A 20,369-nucleotide genomic window follows, 5' to 3' on the forward strand; every position below is an offset into this window, starting at 1 on the left:
ACAACTGTCAAAAGCAAGACACGCCTCCTCTCTAAAAGTACCGCCGCGCGCGCGTGAGAGAGACAGCAGACAGTGGGCGGGGCTAGTTTCCGGTGCTTAGTCGAGGTGCATGACGGGAGCTTGCCGGACGGGATGCAGTCAGGTGCCAACATGGCCGTTGCGGCGTGCAGCAGCCACGTGAGCGTCTCAACACGCGGCGGCTAATCCCGGCTCAAATGTCCGCTCTGTTATTTTGACCTCTTCACCCCACAGCTGAAATAATGAGGCGGAGTCACATGACCCACGCAGGTTGCCAAAAAAAGCCCCTCCGTTGGCGGGATGACTTCAGGGAGGCTGCAGCTTGTCGGGTGACTAGAAGGTCAAAGGTTAAACTAACTTCACTGTGTGTGTGTGTTTAGACACAGGGTATCACATCAATGATGCCCCGCCCACTTCCTGTCCTGGATGCAGATAACAGAATGTGATGCGCCACAGGTGGTGAGGACCTTGATGAACGTGTTGTGGTCCAAACATTAGGAACAGTCCTCCAACACGTCATGTCATGTCACGGCGCCGCGCAGCCATCATGCTGATCTTCATCACGTTCGGAATGTCGGAATGAGCAACACGAATTTTTATTCCGTCAACGTCTTCTCTCGTTACCGTGGAGCAGGTGCATGCTGGGAGCCGGCCAAGATGAATTCCTGCGTGTCCACCTGCAGCCAGGTCACATGACACGGCCAAGCTCCACCCAGCACGTCCACCAAATCAAGTCGGTAAGCTGCTTTTGTTTTTAAAAGGCCTTAGCCGCCGGCTAATGTTAGCTTCCCGTCAACGTTTACACGCCATATGCAAATGAGTTGGACGCTGACGCTGTAGCGTCCAACGAGATGGAGATGGTCCTTTTTTTTAGTTTTCTTTCTATTCACATGAAAACGTGAAATCATCTTGTTTTTCTTCTCAGTGCCTTCCCGAAGCTCCGCCTACACAGTGTGTGTGTGTGTGTGTGTGTTTTTGTGTGTGTGTGTGCTTATTTAAAGGACCCAGTCAGCCTCTCCTCATCAGGTCGTCTTCATCCAAGGAATAAAATCTTATTTTTGGACTTTTGGAGAAAACGGTCAGGTTGAATTTTCCTACTTTCAAACTTGTATAGTTTTTAATTAAGATACTTTTTCATCATTTTTATATAAAAACTTAAAAAAAATTTTTTTTTTACTTTAATGACTTGTAAGTTCAGTTAGGATACACGAGACGTCATTAGCATATTGTCCTTTTGGCTCCGCCTACTCTGTTAATTTGAGTTATTTCTATATGATTTTGATTTGTTATTTTTTATTCTTCTTCCAGGTGAAGAGATGGCTCTGCTGCTTCTCGCCGGTACATCCTGTTTTATTCTATAAATTATATATATATATATATATATTTGATATATAATCTATAGTGTTCTATTGTCTTCTATGGTGATCTATTGTGTTCAAATGTGATAGCATGTATTCTGTTATGTTCTATGGCGTTATTTAGTGTTCTACTGTGCTAGTCTATGGTGTTCTAGAGATGAATATTAAGATTAAGATATGTCTTTATTCGTCCCTCAGTGGGGAAAGAGTACAGAATCAGTTAAGCGGTACAAAGTACACAATATAGAAAAATAAACAATATAAACAACCCAAGTATTAACAAAATCAACAGTTTTTCCCAGAGTTATATACAAATACAGTATGTAGATAATATGAAACGAGATGAGATATATGATCAGTCTATACACTGAGATCTTGCTAGTGAGTTAATATGAGGAATTATGGAAATACTTCACATAGAACTTAATATATTGTATTTAGAGCTCTTAATATTGCACAGTGAATGGAGTCTGGAGTAACTATACTGAATGTAAAAATACTAAGTATTGCACAGATGTACATAGTGTGTCTATGACAGGGGTCTCAAACTCAAATTTACCTGGGGGCCACTGGAGCTAGGGTCTGGGCAAGGCTGGGCCGCATCAGGTTTTCCAAAAAAAAACAAAAAAACGCATTTATTAAAAACAGAAAAATATACAAACTTTTTCAGTGCTTTGGTTCCGATTTTCTACAAGAAAAGCTCTGATAAAACATTCCACTGTTCTCAAATATCTTTAAAAAATAAATAAATAAACAAATCAAGAATAAAGAAAATCAATCAATCAGTAATAAATAAATATAATAATAATAATAAAAACTTAAGAAAGCACATATAGTTGGTGGGTAGACAAATGATTTTTTTCAGATTAAAATGAACAAAGCATTATTAGAGCCCTGTAGACATGACAAAACACGACTATAGTCACATTTATACTCTTTTTATTTACAACATATTGCGCAACCGCAGTGTCTTGAGACACATGCTAACTCGCAAACTAGAGAGCTAGCCACCTAAACGGTAGCCTCCGAGTTATTTCCTTTCAGCTTAAATAGCCAAAAACTTACCACTTCCACACGGATCGGGAGGATAACTATTAACAGTTATTTAACCTTTAACATGAACATGAATCAAACGTAATATTTTTTTTTTCTGGGTACATGATACCATACAGCATCCATATCAAACCCAAAAACTTACCACTTCCACACGGATCGGGAGGATAACTATTAACAGTTATTTAACCTTTAACATGAACATGAATCAAACGTACTAATTTTTTTTTCTGGGTACATGATACCATACAGCATCCATATCAAACCCAAAAACTTACCACTTCCACACGGATCGGGAGGATAACTATTAACAGTTATTTAACCTTTAACATGAACATGAATCAAACGTAATAATTTTTTTTCCTGGGTACATGATACCATACAGCATCCATATCAAACCCAAAAACTTACCACTTCCACACGGATCGGGAGGATAACCATTAACAGTTATTTAACCTTTAACATGAACATTAATCAAACGTAATATTTTTTTTTTCTGGGTACATGATACCATACAGCATCCATATCAAACCCAAAAACTTACCACTTCCACACAGATCGGGAGGATAACTATTAACAGTTATTTAACCTTTAACATGAACATGAATCAAACGTAATAATTTTTTTTTCTGGGTACATGATACCATACAGCATCCATATCAAACCCAAAAACTTACCACTTCCACACGGATCGGGAGGATAACCATTAACAGTTATTTAACCTTTAACATGAACATTAATCAAACGTAATAATTTTTTTTTTCTGGGTACATGATACCATACAGCATCCATATCAAACCCAAAAACTTACCACTTCCACACGGATCGGGAGGATAACTATTAACAGTTATTTAACCTTTAACATGAACATGAATCAAACGTAATAATTTTTTTCTGGGTACATGATACCATACAGCATCCATATCAAACCCAAAAACTTACCACTTCCACACGGATCGGGAGGATAACCATTAACAGTTATTTAACCTTTAACATGAACATTAATCAAACGTAATAATTTTTTTTTCTGGGTACATGATACCATACAGCATCCATATCAAACCCAAAAACGTACCACTTCCACACGGATCGGGAGGATAACCATTAACAGTTATTTAACCTTTAACATGAACATTAATCAAACGTAATAATTTTTTTTTCTGGGTACATGATACCATACAGCATCCATATCAAACCCAAAAACTTACCACTTCCACACGGATCGGGAGGATAACCATTAACAGTTATTTAACCTTTAACATGAACATTAATCAAACGTAATATTTTTTTTTTCTGGGTACATGATACCATACAGCATCCATATCAAACCCAAAAACTTACCACTTCCACACGGATAGGGAGGATAACTATTAACAGTTATTTAACCTTTAACATGAACATGAATCAAACGTAATAATTTTTTTTTCTGGGTACATGATACCATACAGCATCCATATCAAACCCAAAAACTTACCACTTCCACACGGATCGGGAGGATAACTATTAACAGTTATTTAACCTTTAACATGAACATGAATCAAACGTAATAATTTTTTTTTCTGGGTACATGATACCATACAGCATCCATATCAAACCCAAAAACTTACCACTTCCACACGGATCGGGAGGATAACCATTAACAGTTATTTAACCTTTAACATGAACATGAATCAAACGTAATAATTTTTTTTTCTGGGTACATGATACCATACAGCATCCATATCAAACCCAATAACTTACCACTTCCACACGGATCGGGAGGATAACTATTATCAGTTATTTAACCTTTAACATGAACATGAATCAAACTTAATAATTTTTTTCTGGGTACATGATACCATACAGCATCCATATCAAACCCAAAAACTTACCACTTCCACACGGATCGGGAGGATAACTATTAACAGTTATTTAACCTTTAACATGAACATGAATCAAACGTAATAATTTTTTTTTCTGGGTACATGATACCATACAGCATCCATATCAAACCCAAAAACTTACCACTTCCACACGGATCGGGAGGATAACTATTAACAGTTATTTAATCTTTAACATGAACATGAATCAAACGTAATACTTTTTTTTTTCTGGGTACATGATACCATACAGCATCCATATCAAACCCAAAAACTTACCACTTCCACACGGATCGGGAGGATAACCATTAACAGTTATTTAACCTTTAACATGAACATGAATCAAACGTAATAATTTTTTTTTCTGGGTACATGATACCATACAGCATCCATATCAAACCCAAAAACTTACCACTTCCACACGGATCGGGAGGATAACCATTAACAGTTATTTAACCTTTAACATGAACATGAATCAAACGTAATAATTTTTTTTTCTGGGTACATGATACCATACAGCATCCATATCAAACCCAAAAACTTACCACTTCCACACGGATCGGGAGGATAACTATTAACAGTTATTTAACCTTTAACATGAACATGAATCAAACGTAATAATTTTTTTTTTCTGGGTACATGATACCATACAGCATCCATATCAAACCCAAAAACTTACCACTTCCACACGGATCGGGAGGATAACTATTAACAGTTATTTAACCTTTAACATGAACATTAATCAAATGTAATAATTTTTTTCTGGGTACATGATACCATACAGCATCCATATCAAACCCAAAAACGTACCACTTCCACACGGATCGGGAGGATAACCATTAACAGTTATTTAACCTTTAACATGAACATGAATCAAACGTAATAATTTTTTTTTCTGGGTACATGATACCATACAGCATCCATATCAAACCCAAAAACTTACCACTTCCACACGGATCGGGAGGATAACTATTAACAGTTATTTAACCTTTAACATGAACATGAATCAAGCGTAATAATTTTTTTCTGGGTACATGATACCATACAGCATCCATATCAAACCCAAAAACTTACCACTTCCACACAGATCGGGAGGATAACTATTAACAGTTATTTAACCTTTAACATGAACATTAATCAAACGTAATATTTTTTTTTTCTGGGTACATGATACCATACAGCATCCATATCAAACCCAAAAACTTACCGCTTCCACACGGATCGGGAGGATAACTATTAACAGTTATTTAACCTTTAACATGAACATTAATCAAACGTAATAATTTTTTTCTGGTTACATGATACCATACAGCATCCATATCAAACATTAAACTTTCATATCAAGGCGGGGGCCTCAAACTAGTGTCCTGCGGGCCACATTTGGCCCGCGGGCCGCATGTTTGAGACCCCTGGTCTATGATATATTGTGGTCTATGATGTCGTGTAGCATTCTATGCATGTCTGTGATTGGCTGATGAAGTAAACGAGGTGTTGTTCTTCCTCAGGAGTTTACTTCCTGGTTTCGTGGTCATCAGGTGCGTCTTTCTTTGTCCTAAGAGGAACACTTGTGCGTCTTAAAGGTTGTTTAAGTACCAAGCTTCCTGTCCTCCCGGTTGCTTAGCAACACAACCCTTGACCTGCGAGACCCGGGGGGCTGACCTGGCCCAGGAGACGGTGGCGGTCTCGTGTCCGGCGGACTGCATCGGACGCAGACTGTCTGTGTTCGGTACGGGCGTCTACGCCGCCATCTCGTCCGTCTGCGGCGCTGCTCTGCACAGGTAACACGATCTTTGAACTTCCTGTGGAATACAGTCGGCACGTGCGCTTCCTGGACTAAGCTGACATGAAGGAATGCGGCGCCGTGAAGGATTAAGTGGTCTTCCAGCGTCCAATCAGGTGGAAGTGTTTTGTGTGCAGCGGCACGGTGGGCGCATCCGGGGGCGTGGTCGAGGTGGAGAGGTTGCCGGGGCGACACCCGTACATTCGCTCCTTCGCCAACGGCATCCAGTCGCAGGCCTTGTCTCGATGGGGCTCCTCCTTCAGGCTCAGCGGTAGGTCAGAGGTCACATTGTTAGACCGGGTGCGTCCTGAGGGGGGCGCCAGAGTCTAGACCACCTTCACCTTGTTTACGTTTTGTGCCAGAGCACCTTGAGCAACCTCAGCAGATCATTAACGACGCCAGCGCCGCCACCGCCGCAGCCGCCACGACGCTGCCAGGTGACACGGACACATCCGTTCTTCTTCGCTTCTTTTTTTTCATCTTCTTTTTCTCGTCTTTTTTAGCACCGTGAGTGGGCGCTTACACTTCCTGTTTATTCTTTCTTCTTCGACGTGTCCGTCTCGTGCTTTTGATTAGCTCTCTACGTCGTTTTATGCTAACGTGCGTGTGCGTGTGTAGCAGCCAAGAAAGCCTTGAAGAAGTCATCGCTCAAAAAGGTTCTTCCAGGAGGAAATAAAGGTGTGCAAGATCATCCATGTTTGGTCACATGACCTCTGTGAGACAACAATGTGTGTGTGTGTGTGTGTGTGTGTGTGTGCGTTTGTGTGCAGACTGTCAAATGGACATCGTGGTGGTGATTGACAGCAGTGACAACATCGGGCGGCGGCGCTTCAACCTGCAGAAGAACTTTGTCAGCAAACTTGCCGCCATGTTGAAAGTTGGAACGTCTGGACCACATGTCGGTCTCGTTCAGGCCAGGTCTCTCACACACACACACACGCACACACACACACACACAATTGTCCTGCGGTATCTGATGTGTTTGCGTCCACAGTGATGCTCCCAGAACCGAATTCCTGCTGAGTAACTTCACGCACAGTAAAGATCTTCAGTTTGCCATCAAAGAGCTTACACACCTGGGAGGACATACTAACACAGGTACACACATATATATACACACATATATACACACATACACACACACGTGTGTACTCAAACTGCACGTTAAAGATGCGTTGCGTCCTCAGGGAAGGCCATCATGCATGCAGCCCAGACGTCGTTCACGCAGGAGAGTGGTGGGAGGCGGGGCCACCCTCGTGTGATGTTAGTGTTGATTGACGGCTGGCCCTCGGATGACCTGGAGCGGGCGGCCATGTTGGCAAGAGAGTCCGGCATCAACGTCTTCCTGGCGTCCGTCGCCAAGCCCTCCGCCGACGAGCTCGCCATGGTGCGGGACCACGACTTCACCAAGAAGGTCAGCGCCATGTTTGCCTGACATTGCCGTGACAGGTCAGTCACATGGTCACGTACATGTGTGTGTGTGTGTAGGCGGTGTGCAAAGACAACGGTTTCTTCAGCTATCACATCTCCAGCTGGTTCAGCACCACCAAACACGTCAAACCTCTCACGCAGAGACTCTGCTCGCTGGACGGCCTTCTCTGCAGTACGACACCAACACGCTAGCAACACGCTAGCAAAACAAGCCATCAAGGCGCTAATAACGACCCACCAACATGCTATGAACACATCACGCTACTAACCTGCTGCTAACACGCTATCGATGCGCTAATTAGCTAGATATCAACACAACACACTACTAGCAAACTATCAATGCACTTTTAACACACTTCTAACTAGCTAGTAACGCGCTACTAGCATGCTAACACGCTATCAATGCACTTTTAACGCACTACTAACACACTTCTAACTAGTTAGTAACACGCTACTAGCATGCTAACGCTATCAATGCACTACTAACACACTTCTAACTCGCTAGTAACGTGCTACTAGCATGCTAACACGCTATCAATGCACTTTTAACGCACTACTAACACACTTCTAACTAGTTAGTAACGCGCTACTAGCATGCTAACGCTATCAATGCACTACTAACACACTTCTAACTAGCTGGTAACGCGCTACTAGCATGCTAACACACTATCAATGCACTACTAATGCACTACTAACACATTTCTAACTAGCTAGTAACACGTGACTAGCATGCTAACACACTATCAATGCACTACTAATGCACTACTAACACACTTCTAACTAGCTAGTAACGTGCTACTAGCATGCTAACACGCTATTAATGCACTACTAACACACTTCTAACTAGCTAGTAACACGCTACTAGCATGCTAACACACTACTAACACGCTATCAATGCACTATTAATGCACTACTAACACACTTCTAACTAGCTAGTAACACGTTACCAGCATGCTAATACGCTACTAACACGCTATCAATGCACTATTAACGCACTACTAACTAGCTAGTAATGCACTACTAGCACGCTAACACGCTACTAACACGCTATCAATGCGCTATTAATGCACTACTAACACACTTCTAACTAGCTAGTAACACGCTACTAGCATGCTAACACACTACTAACACGCTATCAATGCACTATTAATGCACTACTAACACACTTCTAACTAGCTAGTAACACGTTACTAGCATGCTAATACGCTACTAACACGCTATCAATGCACTATTAACGCACTACTAACTAGCTAGTAATGCACTACTAGCACGCTAACACGCTACTAACACGCTATCAATGCACTATTAATGCACTAATAATGCACTACGAACACACTTCTAACTAGCTAGTAACGCTCTACTAACACATTATCAATGCACTATTAACGCACTAACTAGCTAGTAACGCACTACTAGCATGCTAACAGGCTACTAACACGCCATCAATGCACTATTAACGCACTACTAACTCGCTAGTAACGCACTATTAGCATGCTAACACGCTCATCAATGCGCAAACTAGCGATCAACACGACATCAACGCACTACTAACACACCAACACACTTCTAACTAGCTAGTAACACGCCATCAACGCACTACTAGCACGCTATCAACACGCTATCAATATGCTAACTCGTGATCAACACATCAATGCACTGATTGATGATTAAATATCAACTTAACATGCCATCAACACTTTACTATACATGACCAAAATGCTACTAGCACTAGCAGGCTATCAACATGCTATCAATATGATATGAACACAGCAACACGTCACTAAAATGATAAAAATATTGATAACATGCTATCAACACTCTACTAACATGCCAACACACTACCAAAATGCTACTAGCATGCTAACAACACGCTATCAATGCACTATTAACGCACTACCACAATAAAATGTCCAAATATTCCCATCAACATGCCATCAACATGCTATCAGCGTTTGGTTTTGTGTTGTGAAGTAGCGTGGTGTCTTTTAGGTCGGACATGTTTCAATTCGGTCAACATCGGATTTCTGATTGACGGGTCGTCAAGCGTCGGAGACCCTAACTTTCGTCTGATGTTGGACTTCCTTGCGGCCATCGCCACCAAGTTTGACATCTCAGACGTTGGCGCTCATGTCGGTGAGCGTTGCAGGAAGTGACCAATGGATCTGACCGATGGATTGATTAGCTGATGAATTGATTGATTGCGTGCGCGTCGCAGGCGCCGTGCAGTTCACTTACGACCAGCGTCTGGAGTTTGGCATGTCGGAGTACACCACCAAAGATGGCGTCCTGAGCGCCCTGAGGAGGATCCCCTACATGAGCGGCGGTACGGCCACAGGACACGCCATCACCTACGCCGCCCAGAACTTGTTCAGGTACGACAGCGCCACCTGCTGTTTCATCAACCAAGAGCACGGTGCTAACATCCTGACGTCTTGTGCGCCAGGCGAACCGGACCAGGACGCAACTTCCTCATTGTGGTGACTGACGGCCAATCATACGACAACGTGGGCACGCCGGCATCGGCCGCTCAGAATCAAGGTGTGTTTTTTTTTTCGCATGCGTGTTTGGATGTTACAAGCCACGCCTCTTTGACCTCCGACCCCCGCCTCCTACCCAGGCATCACCATGTACTCAGTGGGCGTGGCCTGGGCACCCCCGGATGACCTGAAGTCCATGGCGTCGGCACCTAAAGAAAGCCACACCTTCTTCACCAGAGAGTTCACCGGATTGGCCGAACTGGTGGATCCCGTGGTACGAGGAATCTGTCACGACTTCAGCGTCAAAAACTGAATCCCACGCACATGCCGCGTGCTCATGCTATGTAGCCCGTGTACAAACCGTGATGATGACATCATCACCACTTTGCGTATTTCCTCTACGAGCAGACTTTTATCTTGTAACTTCCTGTATTGAAACTTGATCATTGATGTCTGTTCATATTTATTATTTGTTTATATCCTATAAACATTTATTTTACTATTTTAGTTTGTGTTCATGACACTTCACCACCGTGCAGCCATTTAATATTCAGACGTGGAGACGGACCATCTGGTCTCGACAAATCCAAAAAACCTGCCCCAACCAGATCCATGTTAGATGACCCTGTAGAGGTGGATCTGTCCGAGAGTCTCAGAGTCCACATCATGTGCCGTGTAAGCGTTGTAGTCCAAAGGAAGTTCCTCCACCCAGTTGTCTGGTAGCACTTCCTGATGGACACAGGAAGTGGAGATGTGAAGCCATTTTGTAAAAAAAAAAAAAAAAAAAAATGAAGAGGACTTGGAGCTTCACTCTTTACCTGCAGAGTGTTTAGACTCTCCTCCAGACTTGGGACTGACACCAGCAGAGAACCCTTCTTCCTGAACGTCTGCATGATCAACTTCCATGCCCTGAACACACACACACACATATATATATTAAATATCATTATCTTTATTATTAATCTTTGTTATTAATCTTACCTGACTTGCTGGCTCGGCTCCATGAAATACTCAAAGACGTTGTTCATCACCAAAACATCTGCACTCTGGAGCAAAGCGGACTGCGTGCACACGTCAGCATGGACAACCTGCAGTTGGGAGTCAAAATGATGTCTTTTAAGACTGGTAACATTCATCGTTGTGGCGCCATCTTGTGGTCACACGTGGTTGTGGATGATTTGGCAAAAAAGGACCAACCTGGACTCTGTCGCTCATTCCGTACTTGTCTACTATTCGGTTCTGAAGGTGAACAAACTCCTCGCTCAGCTCCACGCCAACTAGTCTGGACGCTGAGGTGAACACGTAGCCCTGAACACACACAGGTGTCACATGACCGGTAATTTAAAGCGACTATGTGCGACCCTGCCGTGTCCGCTGACCCCGTACAGCACCGCCCCGAGTCGTGATCCAACATCCACCAACATTCGGCCACTCAGATCCGGTAGAACATTACGGAACAGGAAGAAGAGCTCGGAGACGGAGAACGAGTGGGACACAAAGTCTGCGGACACACAGGAGACGACGGCGGCCATGATGCTGGATGACACTCAAGTGGTGGTTTAGTCCCCAATGATGATGATGCGTACCCACCTAGAGGCGCGGTCCTGATCGATCCACACTGGAGACAGTAACTGCGACTCATGGTTCCCGCCTCACACAGAGCATCCACGTGCTCGTCATCGTACAGGAAGGCATCCACGTGGACTGTCGGATGCGACCGTTGCTGCATCTGAAACACAAGATGGCGACTATTTATATTATTAAGTACAACATCCGGGTACTGACAGTGTGCTCCCGGTACTTCTCCGTGTGAGCGCACTCAAAACACTTAAGTATGCAAGTGCATCAACTGAGACCCAGCATGTGTGTGCGTGTCATCTGCTATTAGTAAGTTAGTGGTGTCCAAAACCGTTCATTTCAGTGAACCGGTTCATTCAGTAAAAAGATCCGTTCATTTCGGTCAATCGATCTCCCCCCCCCTGTGCATAGACCCGGTCAGCCGTGTCGAGTCAGTTCGTTCACTCATGTTCACGTTGGGGGGCTTTTTAAAACGGCGAGAAAATGAAAGCCCTGAAATGTGTGGGGATCCATTTGAGACAGTGTGAGTGCGGCCTAAAAATGATGCCTTCAATGCAACACGGAAATGTGAGTGTCAGTTTGCAGCATTGGTGTACAATGTGCATTGAATTATTTCCTTAAAGTGGGACCAAAAATGCTTATGTTTCCAAATGTAAACAAAAATGCTATTAAATCAAGTTCCTGTTTGACTGATTAAATAGTTATTATTTCCGATAGTCACGAACGCAGCATCGGTGTATAACATACATGTACTTGCATTGAATTATTTCCTTAAAGTGGGACCAAAAATGCTTATGTTTCCAAATGTAAACAAAAATGCTATTAAATCAAGTTCCTGTTTGACTGATTAAATAGTTATTATTTCCGATAGTCACGAACGCAGCATCGGTGTATAACATACATGTACTTGCATTGAATTATTTCCTTAAAGTGGGACCAAAAATGCTTATGTTTCCAAATGTAAACAAAAACCATATGAAATCAAGTTCCTGTTTGACTGATTAAATGATAGTTATTATTTCCAATAGTCATGAACGCAGCATCGGTGTATAACATGAATGTATTTGCATTGAACTATTTCCTTAAAGTGGGACCAAAAATGCTTATGTTTCCAAATGTAAACAAAAACCATATGAAATCAAGTTCCTGTTTAACTGATTAAACGGTTTATGATTATTTCCAATAGTCATGAACGCAGCATGGGTGTATAACATGAATGTACTTGCATTGAACTATTTCCTTAAAGTGGGACCAAAAATGCTTATGTTTCCAAATGTAAACAAAAACGATATGAAATCAAGTTCATGTCGGTCATGAACGAACGGGTCAAAAGAACTAGTTCTTTTTTGCGAACGAAATGAACAAGGTCACCGACAATGTCAGTCAATCTCTCGGTGAACGGTGAACTGACTCTCCAGTCAATCAAAAAAAAAACATTTGCAACTCAACTGACTGAACGGGTATTTTACAGCAATGACCTTGTTCATTCTGTTCACAAAAATAAGTAGTTATTTTGATCCGTTCGTTCATGACCGTCACACCACTATTGTAAGTTCAATAATAACAATACATTATAACAATAATAATAATACATTGTGTGTGTATGGCATTTTATATCTACTGTGTCTTCATTAGAACCTTTTTCTGAACGTTCGTCTCAGATGCCAACATGGCGTCCTGAGGCAGGCTGGCCCTCAGGTCATCAGCGATGCTCCGCAAGATGACCTTGTTGTTGTCCACCAGTGCATCGCCCAGCTCATCTGCGCACAAACAAAATAATTGGTAGTAACGGCTAGTCAGCACCGTCCCCCATCCATGATGTCACCAGCAGTATGTAGTTCTTCGCTAACTAACACAGTTACCTCACAAATGAACACAAAATACATTCTAATAGCTTTGCATGCATTTAATGTTACTCGAAAATACACAATGTGATGGCAAGATCAGCACATGCACCACCTTCGCGTTTTGCTATGAGTTATTTTTAAAATTCAATTGTGTTTCCCGCCTTCTTTATCAAGTAATATTTGCAACTTGTTTTATTTTGTAGCAATTATAAGAACAAGAGCAGAGAAATAAGGCGACAAACACTACCGAATTCAATAAATAACAAAAAGGTGTCGTGTTGATCCCGCTGCCACATCTTTGGCAAAAAAAAAAATCCTGTCCCTTTAAATGTCAGTCGGGAACTATGTAATGATAATGCACTGTCTAGTTGTTTAAAGTGTACTAACGCAAGTATTCAATTTAAGACACACCATAAACGCTTAGCAAATGTCCACGCACCGGAGGTTCTGATCCAGTCGATGAGTTTGAGGCGTTGTGAAGGCTGGACTCTGTTTATCAGCAGCAGAATTTGTTGTTTAGCTTCAGGGAAGTCCATGCCGTCCATGGATACTGCAACGGTTTCATTGTGTGTCTGTCGTTAAGGTGGATCCATTTTGCAATAAAGATTCGCTTATACAGATAAACACACTCAATGGCTCCACCTTAAGGATTCGAGTCAAAACCGGAAGTATATTTTCCCTCGATTTTATGGACGACTGGCCACAAAACAATAACTTCTTCTAACTTGTAATTTAATTATAACATTAATTAATGTTTGTTTAAAAAAAAACTAGATGTCGTTTGGGCAAAAAAGTGAGTACTGGAAGAGCGATTTGGCCTTATTTTATACTAAAATGATGTAGTTTCAGTTTGGCCTTTAGGGGCGCTGTGGAACATTTGACTCTGCTTAAACACACAGAAGAAGACAAACAGGGAAGCAACTATCTGGCGGGGAGATTTGACCGAATATTCCAAACGCCTAACTCGTCAGACTTTTAACGGTATGTATTCATTTAACGCGCTGTGTGTGTACTTTTTTTTTAAAGCTGGTGAAAATATTCACTGTCGGTACATGGAATTATTATCCGTCCGTGAGGAATGTAGCTAACAAATACTTAAGACAGGTTTGAAATGATCTTTCTAGCGTTACATTTAACGTTACACATGATTGTGTGACCTAACCTGACACTGGATATCATGATTAATCTCCAATCAGCGATAATTGTAGTTATTGTTAGAAAAAAACTAGCTTGTTTTTGTTACATGACTTCAACTGTTCTTGTCCATAATGTACACACAGATGCCTCAATGGGGCGTGTCTCCGTTCACGGTGACGTCATCAGCCAGGCTGGTGTCCAAATGTGTGTCCAGTGGTGCTATCTCTCAGGTTTGTTATTGTAAATATCTTTAATAGTAATATCATAAGTCATAAGTTTCTACATCAACAAACACTGTGGCTTCCAGGAGGAACTAGGTTCTGCTTACTCACAGACAAGCTCCATCTTCTCCTCTCAGCTGCATGAAGCTGAGCAGCGAATGAGAATGGAGAAAGAATTGGACCAGGTAAGCAACCGGATCTGGATCTGGATCTGCTTGTGAGTGTGTGATGACGTCACGGTTGTTGCTTCCTGAGCTGCAGTTGGAACTGGAGGTAGAGCTGCTGAAGGTGGAGAAGATGAGCGCCGACGTCACACATCCGGCCTGCCTCGGTGAGGAGCGCGTGCACGCATTTGAAAACAGATGTGGAATATATCTTATACAGAATAAAAGAACTTCTCCAACAGCTGCAAGGTTCCACACGTTGCAGACGTTCTGTGCCCATCTCCAGGACGTCCTGAAGGATCAGAACCGCTTGAAGCAGCGACTCATGAAACCGCTGGGCCGCACTAACTTGCCAGTCCGGGCACACCTGCACAGGTACCGTCTCGTCACAGCTAGCACCATTAGCGTTAGCGTTCATCACATCTTCTGCGCTTTGCAGGTTCCTGGTGGACGTGGTCAACATGCTGCTGGACTTTGTGGAGAGGTTGGACGAGAAGACGAGCGTCGTCAGGAGACGTGCGGCCGTCACAGACGACGTGGCTCAGCTGGTGAGTTGCATGACGTCACCAGAGTCGTGCTAACATAAGTGGTCGCCATGGCGACCGCTTTCAAACCTTTCTCTCTCTCTCGGCCAGAACTCCTCTCTGGATCAGCTGTTCCTTCTGGTGGTGGAAGTGGAGACGCTAGCCTCTCAGCTTCTTCAGTGGAAGGAAGTCCACAGCAGCCTGATGAGTGACAGCACCTGTTGACCCCATGACCTCACCCCTACTCCTTCATGGAAAATAAAAGTAGACATTTTTATAAATAATTTCAGTTTTGTTTTGTTGCAATCGACCCTGACCTTTCACCTGAATGCTCAGTCTATATTCAATTTAAATTTATGCAGTTTTTGCAGTGCACGCAGTGTGAAGGCTGTCCAAATTTGATGCATTGACGTCAGCCTCCCTGACTCTTCAGATCCCAACATTTTTTTGTAGGCTTCTATCCAGCCCTGAACAAAATATCATTCACATTCCGGGGAGACGCTTAAGGATTGATTGGTAAGTGTTGGTGTGTTAGTCAGGGTGAGTATGAGATCATGTGACACAACCAGGAAGTGAAGTGAAGTGGGGCGGGGCTACCAGGCTGGTCACGGCTTGAGGTGGATACTCTGAATGTCTGGTCTTCGTCGACCGGGTAGGCTACAGTCCCTGGAATTGGATTCCCGGTGTAGAAGTCACACATGGTGTGTTCAAGGACTGATGAATCTTCAAAAGCTTCATCAGTGAAGTTGTAAACATTGGGGGGGCTTTTTAAAACAGCGAGAAAAACACTGAAAATTAAAACACCAAAATGTGCGGGGATCCATTTGAGACAGTGTGAGTGCGGCCTAAAATGATGCCTTCAATGCAACACGGAAATGTGAGTGTCAGTTTGCCGCATCGGTGTACAACGTGAATGTACTCAGGGCCTACTTGCATTGAATTATTTCCTTAAAGTGGTACCAAAAATGCTTATGTTTCCAAATGTAAACAAAAACAATATGAAATCAAGTTCCTGTTTGACTGATTAAACAGTTCGTTATTATTTCCGATAGTCATGAACGCAGCATCGGTGTATAACATGAATGTACTTGCATTGAACTATTTCCTTAAAGTGGGACCAAAAATGCTTATGTTTCCTAATGTAAACAAAAACGATATGAAATCAAGTTCCTTTTTGACTGATTCAATGGTTCGTTATTATTTCCGATAGTCATGAACGCAGCATCGGTGTATAACATGAATTAACTTGCATTGAACTATTTCCTTAAAGTGGTACCAAAAATGCTTCCAAATGTAAACAAAAACGATATGAAATCAAGTTCCTGTTTGACTGATTAAACGGTTCATTATTATTTCCGATAGTCATGAACGCAGCATCAGTGTATAACATGAATGTACTTGCATTGAAGTATTCTTAAAGTGGGACCAAAAATGCTTATGTTTCCTAATGTAAACAAAAACGATATGAAATCAAGTTCCTGTTCGACTCATTGAACGGTTCGTTATTATTTCCCATAGTCACGAACGCAGCATCGGTGTATAACATGAATTAACTTGCATTGAACTATTTCCTTAAAGTGGGACCAAAAATGCTTATGTTTCCTAATGTAAACAAAAACGATATGAAATCAAATTCCTGTTTGACTCATTAAACGGTTTTATTATTTCCGATAGTCATGAACGCAGCATCGGTGTATAACATGAATGTACTTGCATTGAACTATTTCCTTGTTTGTGTGTGGGACCAAAAATGCTTATGTTTCCAAATGTAAACAAAAACGATATGAAATCAAGTTCCTGTTTGACCGTTTAAACGGTTTTATTATTTCCGATAGTCACGAACGCAGCATCGGTGACATCATCATCATCTTCATCGTCTGCCGAGCACCACCATTGTGTGTCCTGCCTTTCATTACCCAAGTCCCCAATTAACGTTGCGCCATCATGGACCAGGACCAGGACCAGACTGGCATGGAGCTCCGAGGTGACGCCAACAAAGAAGATTCGCCGAGCCAAGCCGAACCTCAGTGCCCGGCAGCGGAGGCTGATGCGACGGAGGCCGATGTGAGCGAAGTGGTTCTGGACCAGGACCAGGAGAAGCAGCCCATGACCGGAGGAGGAGATGCTGCTCTTGCTGCCCAGGAGGAGAAGAACGGCTTCGTCAAGGTGAAGATGGAGGAGGAGGAGGAGAAGTTCACTGGTCTGAACAAGGAGGAGCTGCTGCGAGTGGCGGGAACACCAGGGTGAGGAGAAGCAGATTGTTTGCGTTTAGAAATAAGCATAAATAAATTGACGGTAGATATAATGAGCTTTGTAATGCTGCCCTCTACCGGACGTTTGTGGCTATGACATTAGCGTGTCTGGGATCACGTGGTTGTGCCCAACAATGGAAAAAATGCATAAGCCAGTCTGTGATGGCCAGTCTGACTTAACAGAATGATTATGATTATAATGATGAATATGATGATGATTATGATTATTTCCCTCCCTCGCAGGTGGGTGCGCACGCGCTGGGCGTTGCTGGTTCTCTTCTGGCTGGGCTGGTTGGGCATGCTGGGCTGCGCCGTGCTCATCGTCCTGCAGGCGCCGCGCTGCAGGGACCTGCCTGACACCTACTGGTGGAACCAGGGACCGCTCTACCAGATCGGACGCATCCGGTCCTTCACGGACGCGGGAAACCTCAAAGGTGAGACCTCCCGAGGGGGAGGAGCCACAGCATGAGTCGGTGCTATAACCAGCCCCTTTTGATGTCCGCCAGGTGTGCAGCACAAAGTGGATGCCCTGTCTAAGCTCAAGGTCAAAGGTCTCGTGATCGGGCCCGTTCACGTGGCGCCACCGGACGACGCCATGAGTCTGAGCTTCGAGGAGGTTTCGCCCGAGGTCGGCAGCTTGGAGCAGTTCAAAGACTTGCTGCATGCCACGCACAGGAAGGGTAATAAATAAATAAACGCGTCGAGACGCAGAGACATGCCGACGGGCATTGAACACATCCCGGTGCTTGCAGGCATGATGCTGGTCCTGGACCTCACACCAAACTACCGTGGTTCCACCGGCGCCTGGTTCTCCAAAATCAGCGTGACTGTCGTTGCTGAGAAGCTGAAGGCGAGTGAAGCATCCAGCAGCTGTCGCCATAGCAACTGACCGTTGTTGTGTGTGTGTGTTTATGTTCAGTCTGCGTTGGTCTTCTGGTTCAACCAAGGCGTGGACGGCGTGCAGCTGTCTGAGGTGGATCATGTGGCCTCCATGGTTCCGTCCCTGTGGGCCGACATTCGGGCCATCGTCCAAAACGGGACCAACGAGCGTCCCACTAAGAGGTCAAACCGATTCAGACGTCATGAGGTTTATTTTGAAGGCTCAGACAACAACAACCGCGGCGTTCTCCCTTCCTGCAGGGTTCTGATGGGCGTCACGGAGCACCGCTCGGCCGACAACGTCTCCGACCTCTTGTCCTCCACCGGGGTGGACCTCCTGACTTCCAATGTCCTCCTGCCCGCAGACACGGCCGAGTACACTCAGTCCATTTGGCGCTTATATTCGGCCCACAATCAGACCCAGTTGGCGTGGAATGTCGGGGGGCGGAGTCAAGGTCACCTGGCCTCGCTGGGCGGCCCGGCGCTGGTACGACTTTACCAGCTCTTCCTCTTCACGCTGCCCGGGACACCGGTGGTCAACTATGGGGATGAGATCGGCCTAATGGACGGGGTGAGGAGCTAGCTTAGCATGACGCTACACAACAGACACCATGTGACCTCTTTGTTTTTTTTTTTTTAAGGACACCAAGTTTCCCAAAATGCTTTGGGGCTCAGAGGAGGATCTTAATGGGACACTGGAGGTAAATGTTGATGATGATGATTGTGATGGTGGTGATGATGATGATGATGGCGATGTCCCGCAGGAGGAGCGCGAGCGCCGCGCATCGTGTCGCGGTTTCTTCCAAACTCTCAGTGAGCTGCGTGGGAAAGAGCGCTCCCTGCTGTTCGGAGACTTTGTGCCACTCTTCAACTCGTCCTCCTCGCTGGCGTTCATGCGCGTCTGGGATCAGAGCACACGCTACATCGCCGCCATCAACTGGGGCGACCAGGACGCCAAGCTGGAGTTGATCCACAAGACCCTGCCCCCGCTGGCCGAAGTGGTCCTCGCCACCAACACGTCAGTGGACACCCACGTGGACCCGGCCGGGCTTCAGCTGGGCGCCAGAGAGGCTGTGCTCCTCAAGTTTCCTTACACCGCTTAGAACCTCAACGCCTCGAACGTGACGTCGCTTTTAGTGTGCTAGCTGTGTGCTAATTACTGTGAAACTAATCACAATAAATAACTGTGAGCTGCCGTTGTCATGTGACCACATTTGATTATTTTCCTACATTTGGCTCTGCTTAGCATCTTCAAATATTTCTATTAATCACTTCATTAATATTTCTTATGAGCAAAGTTAATTTTGCCCTGCAGGGGGCGCAATAGAATGCTATACAAGGAGAACATCATCGTGACCAAAAATGTTCATGACGTCATCAACATCTTTGACCTTGACTCCTCCCGCTTCAGCTTATTTTTGACAAGACACTTCCTGTGGGAGGATGTTGCAAGCACACCCCCCCCCACACACACACACACAAACGAATTGACGATTTTCTCCTTACTCAGTGTTACCATGGAAACAGTGCAGTCCATCAGGTGGCAGTATAGAGACTTCATCACCATATGCAGTATACTGTGTGTGTTATATAAATATAAATATATATGTTAAAAAATGTGATAACTAAGAAAATAAAGTTCCATCATTAAAACTTAACGCTTAACAATTTTGCAATGACTAAATATACACGCTATATAAAATGATATTTAATCTCGCCATCATCCATAAAGCAACTACAAGGGACCCGAAACAATAAAAGTAAAGCGTAGCTGTGTATTTTAGCCATTAT

The 20,369-nt window shown here is 43.7% G+C and overlaps 4 protein-coding genes across 4 annotated transcripts; 3 read left to right on the forward strand and 1 right to left on the reverse strand.

The window, feature by feature from the left end:
- Positions 1–70: 70 nt before the first annotated feature.
- On the forward strand, positions 71–10,476 carry LOC131140222 (cochlin-like). Its single transcript, XM_058090449.1, has 16 exons — positions 71–751; positions 1,020–1,096; positions 1,327–1,356; positions 5,794–5,823; positions 5,910–6,066; positions 6,206–6,339; positions 6,431–6,505; positions 6,687–6,746; positions 6,839–6,986; positions 7,063–7,166; positions 7,256–7,482; positions 7,557–7,671; positions 9,489–9,632; positions 9,715–9,871; positions 9,943–10,037; positions 10,117–10,476. The coding sequence occupies exons 1-16, from the start codon at positions 657–659 to the stop codon at positions 10,287–10,289; spliced, it is 1,821 nt and encodes a 606-aa protein (XP_057946432.1). The 5' UTR covers positions 71–656; the 3' UTR covers positions 10,290–10,476.
- On the reverse strand, positions 10,434–14,032 carry LOC131140224 (uncharacterized). The gene is made up of 8 exons (XM_058090451.1): positions 13,841–14,032; positions 13,193–13,314; positions 11,567–11,705; positions 11,356–11,477; positions 11,174–11,284; positions 10,958–11,064; positions 10,795–10,885; positions 10,434–10,705 (listed from the first exon to the last, which is right to left on the reverse strand). Exons 1-8 carry the CDS (start codon positions 13,944–13,946, stop codon positions 10,592–10,594), a joined length of 912 nt encoding a protein of 303 aa, XP_057946434.1. The 5' UTR covers positions 13,947–14,032; the 3' UTR covers positions 10,434–10,591.
- A 236-nt stretch (positions 14,033–14,268) lies between these two features.
- Positions 14,269–15,955, forward strand: LOC131140483 (HAUS augmin-like complex subunit 2). The gene is made up of 8 exons (XM_058090957.1): positions 14,269–14,382; positions 14,682–14,768; positions 14,846–14,944; positions 15,021–15,090; positions 15,166–15,298; positions 15,363–15,471; positions 15,559–15,711; positions 15,810–15,955. The coding sequence occupies exons 2-7, from the start codon at positions 14,682–14,684 to the stop codon at positions 15,670–15,672; spliced, it is 612 nt and encodes a 203-aa protein (XP_057946940.1). The 5' UTR covers positions 14,269–14,382; the 3' UTR covers positions 15,673–15,711; positions 15,810–15,955.
- A 1,186-nt stretch (positions 15,956–17,141) lies between these two features.
- Positions 17,142–19,846, forward strand: LOC131140315 (4F2 cell-surface antigen heavy chain-like). The gene is made up of 8 exons (XM_058090599.1): positions 17,142–17,690; positions 17,943–18,133; positions 18,206–18,379; positions 18,452–18,549; positions 18,619–18,761; positions 18,840–19,149; positions 19,220–19,279; positions 19,343–19,846. The coding sequence occupies exons 1-8, from the start codon at positions 17,392–17,394 to the stop codon at positions 19,679–19,681; spliced, it is 1,614 nt and encodes a 537-aa protein (XP_057946582.1). The 5' UTR covers positions 17,142–17,391; the 3' UTR covers positions 19,682–19,846.
- The last annotated feature ends 523 nt before the right edge of the window (positions 19,847–20,369 follow it).

This window comes from Doryrhamphus excisus, chromosome 13 (genome assembly GCF_030265055.1).
Source record: "Doryrhamphus excisus isolate RoL2022-K1 chromosome 13, RoL_Dexc_1.0, whole genome shotgun sequence".
NCBI classification, from domain to species: domain Eukaryota; kingdom Metazoa; phylum Chordata; class Actinopteri; order Syngnathiformes; family Syngnathidae; genus Doryrhamphus; species Doryrhamphus excisus.